Source organism: Eucalyptus grandis, chromosome 5 (assembly GCF_016545825.1).
Source record: "Eucalyptus grandis isolate ANBG69807.140 chromosome 5, ASM1654582v1, whole genome shotgun sequence".
NCBI lineage: Eukaryota > Viridiplantae > Streptophyta > Magnoliopsida > Myrtales > Myrtaceae > Eucalyptus > Eucalyptus grandis.
The window spans coordinates 7,957,379-7,963,693 of record NC_052616.1 but is presented as its reverse complement, the minus strand read 5'-3'; the positions used below and the strand labels follow the sequence as shown (position 1 = coordinate 7,963,693).

At 40.6% G+C, this 6,315-nt stretch overlaps 1 protein-coding gene across 1 annotated transcript; it reads left to right on the top strand.

Moving 5' to 3' along the window:
- Positions 1 to 300: 300 nt before the first annotated feature.
- On the top strand, positions 301 to 1,725 carry LOC120293584 (L-type lectin-domain containing receptor kinase IX.1-like). The gene is made up of 2 exons (XM_039313270.1): positions 301 to 338; positions 453 to 1,725. The coding sequence occupies exons 1-2, from the start codon at positions 301 to 303 to the stop codon at positions 1,723 to 1,725; spliced, it is 1,311 nt and encodes a 436-aa protein (XP_039169204.1).
- Positions 1,726 to 6,315: the final 4,590 nt, after the last annotated feature.

Here is a 6,315-nt window from a genome sequence, read left to right as displayed (position 1 = left end):
TAGTAAGTTAAGGTTGCTCTGTTGTGGTCCCTATGAGGCTATGACACCGATAGTCATGAGGTGATTTATATGATTGTGGCCAATGAAGCGAGGTCTTGCCGCGGAAGCTATTGGGTCTTTTTAGAGGATCCAGCCATTTTGAAAGAAGCTGATAACGGACACTTAATTCTACGATTGCTACATGGACTATGGACTAAACCATTTGACCTTTCTATGAGAGACTTGGTCCTCAAGTTTCGATACTGCACACGTTTCCGAAGCTAACATTTGGACCTTATGGATGATCATAGACAAATAGACATGGATGAAGTTTTTCTATGGGGTGCCATCAAAGCCATGTAAACTTTCCTCTTGGTTGTGGCCAAAAGAAGATACTTTGTTTCTCATGAGACATTCTACCGAAAGTAGCTTTAGAATTAGTTGCTGACTTTTGATGTGTTCATGTTTGCCAGAGTCGGTTCTGATGCTGCCGCAGTTGTCATTCTTGCTGCATTGGTGCTTCTCATTATCCTCCTTCAAAAATTTGGCTTCTGTGGACTGCTCTGGGTGGTATTGTTTGGGTTCTCTCGACTGCTCTGGGTGGCATTGCTAAGCTTCGGGCGAGTGATCTGGCCTCTGCTCTTGGTGGCAGTCCCTGCCCTGATCATGATTTTGCCGATCGCGATGGTTGTTGAATGGGTGCGTGAGAGGTTGGAAGTTGCCCGTGCACCTACGACAACCGGGAGAGGAGGAGGAGAACGCAATCATAGCAGGATATCGACGGAAGAGTCAGCAAACCGGGGTGGACCCCGGAAGTTCACCTATAGAGAGTTGGAGGAAGCGACCAATTCTTTTGCAAGCGACCTGAAATTGGGAGAAGGAGCTTCCGGGACCGTGTACAAAGGGCACATAGGAGAAGATCGCGAACCGGTCGCCGTGAAGATAATAAACTCTCCTGCAAACCAACGGATATCGGAGTTTATAGCCGAGATAATCGCGATGATCCAACTTAGTCACACAAACTTGGTGAAACTTAAAGGCTATTGTCACGAGTTGAATGAAGTCAGAAACCCCCCTGTTTGCAAATTCGCCCTGGTTTACGAATTCATCGGAGGAGGTACCTTGTACGATCATCTGTTTAAACCCGAGTACTTGTTGACATGGGAAAATAGGTACAACATTGCTCTGGGATTAGCTTCGGCGCTGCACTACCTGCGCAAAAAACGGCCTCTATGTGTGATCCATAGAGATATCAAATCTAGCAACGTCATGCTCGATGAAGCGCTCGTGGCCAAATTGGGAGATTTCGGCACGGCTAAGCTGGTCGACCACACTGAAGAGCCAAACCCATCCCTATTGGCAGGAACGCCGGGTTACTGGCCTCCAGAGTACGCTCAAATGGGTGTACTAAGTAAGGAGTCTGATATCTACAGCTTTGGAGTGGTCCTTTTGGAAATTGTATTCGGGAGAAAAGCCGTCTTTTCCCAAGGTCAAGGTCAAGCGCCACAAAACCTTGTAGAGTGGGTTCGGAAGCGATATAGGGGCGGGAAGTTGCTTGATGCCGTGGACTCTAGGCTCGAGGGAATTTTTGACGAGGAACAGGCGGAGGCCTTGACGACGGCGGGGCTGTGGTGTGCTCATCCTGATCCTAGCCATCGGCCTTCGATTGAAGAGATAAAGACCTATTTGAACTCGAAGGCAGTGCCTCCCAGGCTCCCCCCCGAGATGCCACCACTTGGCTATTGATTGGAAGGTCTCGTCTGGATGCGTTTGGCTTTAAGCAAATGCCTCGATGATGTCTATGTTTTTCCTTTTCATAATTTTGTTCGAAAATGATGTCTTTTGAAGTGACGCATGTCTAAATTACCGAGATAGAGGTATGTCTCGAAAAGCTATTGTACTTTCGCCTTTCTCATTCATTTCTGATTGTAATGTTGCACGGTACTTGAAATATTTATTTAGATTCAATGGTATCAAATGACGTCATTTCAAGAAAGACCTGGAGTTGTGATCGGAATTTTACTCTTATGAACGAAATGCAGTGCAGCAGTAAAATAAGCAATTACCAAAATGAGCTACTACATGAGAATCTTTGCAAAGGTCAGAAATAATCCCGATCTTAGGGAATATTTTTTGCCCCATTCTAAAGTTGGTTGTCTACTTATTGTTTTTGTTCAATCAAGTACCTCAACATTTTAAATTAGGCTCAATGTGAGGCTTCTGTTAAATGAATTCCCATGTCATGTGGTTTTGTTAACATGACTCATTTACTCGACAAACATTAAGCAAAATTGGTGAAGTGACTTGCTTCCTTAGCAAAAAATATAGTATCTCATTAAGTTGACTCGACTCGGACAATATCAACCATCGAAATATGTATCTATAGATGTGAAATCCTCTCAAGAGGATATATTGGACGCCAATATTGATGAGTAATGGCTATTTAACGGTGTTGGTATCCACGTTGACATTTTCCGTCCTTGATTTCTAGGGATATCTCTAATGACCCATATTTGAAAATGGTGAGATACTTGATCGTTTAAAAAAAAAAAAGAATTGAGATACTCAATTGTAAAAGGGGTAAAATTTCAAGTGATTGTGATGTCATTATCTCTTAATTTTTCCAATAAAATGAGTCCGCAACATTACTTTTTGTTGATTAATATTGCGTTAAAGAAACAAGAAAATAAGTACCAGAAGGTTAGTTTAATGGTTTGAAAAAATGAGGTGCCAAGAAAATAAGATGAGAAACATCAAAGAAAATTGAAATAACATTGCAGAAAATATTTCTGCAAACTATCCATAGAGCTACACACCTGTATATATTTGTCGTCCTCAGAGGCGCTCTCCGAAGGGGAATTTTTGTAGTGATTCCAAATCAGCTTCGGAATGAGCTCTACAAATCCTATTTTTGCAGATGTTGCAAAGGATCGACGGTTGAGAGAGGCAAATGCTTCTTTGCCTAACTCATGACTTAATCCTTATCTCCCTCAGTTACGGGCATAATCGACAATGTTCAAATTTCATTTCGTTATTGTTGGTCCACGAAGATAAAAGATTTTCTCAACTTGTGTGGGAACGTGTAGGTTCTATTGATGATCTCTTCTTTCGCCATCTTTCTCTCTTGCTGTAGGATCCATTAGTTTCAAGAGATTGATGCGAGAGCGAATTGCCGCGGCGAAGAACTGTCGACTTCTGGTCTTCGTATCTTCTCCACACCCGATCTACGAGGCCCTTTTCGTCTTAATCGTCCCACCTATCGGGCGTTGTTCCAGCCCCGTGTGCAAGTAAAGCAGTGCCGAGGCCAAGCCCTGATGGATGTTTGTTAAAAAAAAAAAAAATGATGATCCATTTTGTGAAAACTCTTGAACTCACTAGACTACTCATATTTAAGAATTAAGTATGCTTAATTATGAATGAAGAAAGCCAGCTGGAAGTTGGTTGAAAAGTCAACAAAAGTGGCTGGGAGTTGCAAAGAATAGAAAATTCGAGAATAAGGGAGAAGTAACTCCAAGAATCGGGAGAAGCCGCAACAAGAGAGACAAAGATCCAAGCTACAATTTTATATTATATTTTGTACTAATGTCGGTGGAGAATGGCGGTGACACGCCTATAAATAGGGGCTGGGTGTGTGTTTTAAGATATAGAAAAAAACTACACACTCCTTCCAAAATCCTTCCTTTGTAATAAAACCTTTCATAATAAAAGCTTCCTTTTTTATCCATTCTTCCTTTGCCATTGTAGTCCTTTTTTTATTCACATAACACATGCACACACACACACGCTTCCGCAAAAACACCAACAGTGGTATCGGAGCCACGTCTTTGGTTGGTATTGGGCGTTTGTCCTAGCTACCCATTCCTAAAACTACCCTTTCCAAATACCCACTAACTAAACTATGGCCAACCCAACCTCATCCTCATTTCCCATTCCCATTTTTGATGGGAACAACTATGACTTTTGGAGCATAAAAATGACTACATTCTTGATGGCCCAAGACTTATGAGACATCGTGGAAAAAGGTTACGAGGCTCCGCCAGAAGGTGCAAGTGTTTCGAAGGATCAACTACAAAAGGATGTAAGGGCGCTATATTTTATCCAATAAGCGCTCTCGGAAACTGTATTTCCAAGAATTATTGGAGCGAGGATTGCAAAAGAGGCTTGGGATATATTACGAGAAGAATTTCAAGGATCGGAAAAGGTACGCACTATTCGCCTTCAAACTCTAAGAAGAGATTTTGAGAATTCTAAAATGAAAAATTATGAGACCGTACAAGAATATTATGGAAAATTAAAGGAACTCGTTAATCAAATGAGAGCCTACGGAGATGGAATAACTGATCAAAGGGTTGTTGAGAAAATATTGGTGTCACTTACAAAAAAAATACAACTCTATAGTTACAACTATAGAAGGAACTAAAGACTTGACGACCCTATCAATAAGTGAATTAATTGGCTCTCTAGAAGCATATGAGAAAAGACTAATGACACAAGATGAAGATTCGGTTGAAAGTGCCTTTCAGTCTAAAGTAAATATACGGTCTCATCAATCTAAAAATGGTGGAAGGAGCTCATGGAAAAACAAAAGAGGAGGAGAAATAATAAAAAAGGAAAATTATCCACCTTGTGGTATTTGCAAAAAAACAAATCATTTGGAGAAGGATTGTTGGTTTAAAAATAAAAAACAATGCCGCTTTTGTAAAAGATATGGCCACGTAGAAAAAGATTGTTGCTCAAAAATAAATAATCGAGCAAACTATGTAGAAAAAAAAGAAACTGAAGAAAATACATTCTACGCAGGCCAAGCGGCAAATGACAATAAAAATGAAACATGGTACATCGATAGTGGGTGTAGCAATCACATGATGGGGGACGAAACTATATTCACTGATATTGATAAATCAATGAAATCCCAAGTAAAGTTGGGCAATGGTGCATTAGTAGATGTCAAAGGAAAAGGCACCATCATCGTGGAAACGAATAAAGGCCCAAAATATATACATAATGTATATCTAGTCCATCGTCTTGCACAAAATCTCTTAAGTGTGGGGCAAATGATACAAAGTGGGTATTCTCTATATTTTAATAGAGATACCTGCATTATCTATGATAAATATAAAAATATCATTGCCTCTGTTAAGATGAAAAATAACAATTTTCCTATTCAATGGAAATATGTCAAAGATATAGCCATGAAAGCTCAACTTGATGATTCATGGTTATGGCATCGAAGATTTGGCCACTTCAATTTTGTTGGGCTAAAAATTCTCCATCAAAAAAATATGATGAGAGATTTTCCAGCCATCACAGAAATTTCAGATGTTTGTGAAGGCTGTCTTCTTGGAAAACAACAGAGACAGTCCTTCCCATCTGAAGGTGCATGGAAAGCTAAGAAGCCATTAGAACTTGTCCACACGGACGTTTGTGGTCCGATGAGGACACCTACACCCAGTCAAAATAAATATTTCATCCTATTCATTGACGATTACACAAGAAAGACGTGGGTATACTTTCTTCGAGAAAGATCTGAAGTTTTCTCTATCTTTAGAAAATTCAAGAACCACATCGAGAATCAAAGTGGCCAAAGAATCAAAGTCCTAAGGAGTGACAGAGGCACTGAATACAATTCAAAGGAGTTTAATAAATTCTGTGAAGATGAAGGAGTCCATCATCAACTAACTGTTGGCTACGCCCCAGAACAAAATGGAGTAGCTGAAAGAAAAAATAGAACCGTCATGGAGATGGCAAGGTCCATGCTAAAGGAGAAAGGCATTCCCAACACTTTCTGGGCAGAAGCAGTTTATACTGCAGTATACCTGTTAAACAGGTGTCCAACTAAAGCTGTTCAAAATAAAACACCAGTCAAAGCATGGAGTGGACGGAAGCCTTCAGCAAATCATCTCAAAGTGTTTGGATGCATTTGCTACGTCCACATACCTGCTCAAAAAAGGAGTAAGCTAGATGAAAAGATAGAAAAAGGAATATTCCTTGGCTACAGTGACCAATCAAAAGGCTATCGGATTTACAACCTAAGAACTAAGAAGCTAATGATTAGTCGAGACGTCGAGTTCGACGAAAATGCTGCCTGGAATTGGGAAGATGAGAACATCGAGAAGAAGTACATCACCTTGCCAGACATACCACCTGCACAAGAAGAGTCAACGTCACAAGAAGAAAGAGAAGTACTGGATTCCACCACTCACGACGTAACTCCACCAAGCTCTCCAAGGGTGACACAAGAAGAATCTACTCCAGAGTCACCAGTACTAAGGGTAAAAGCCCTTAGAAGAATTTACAACACATGCAACTTTGCTATTTTAGAACCAGAAAATTATG

Coding starts and splice junctions, on each gene's coding strand:
- LOC120293584 (XM_039313270.1), top strand. CDS start 301: ATGGATGAAGTTTTTCTATGGGGTGCCATCAAAGCCAT. Junction 339..452: donor TGGGGTGCCATCAAAGCCAT/GTAAACTTTCCT, acceptor CATGTTTGCCAG/AGTCGGTTCTGATGCTGCCG.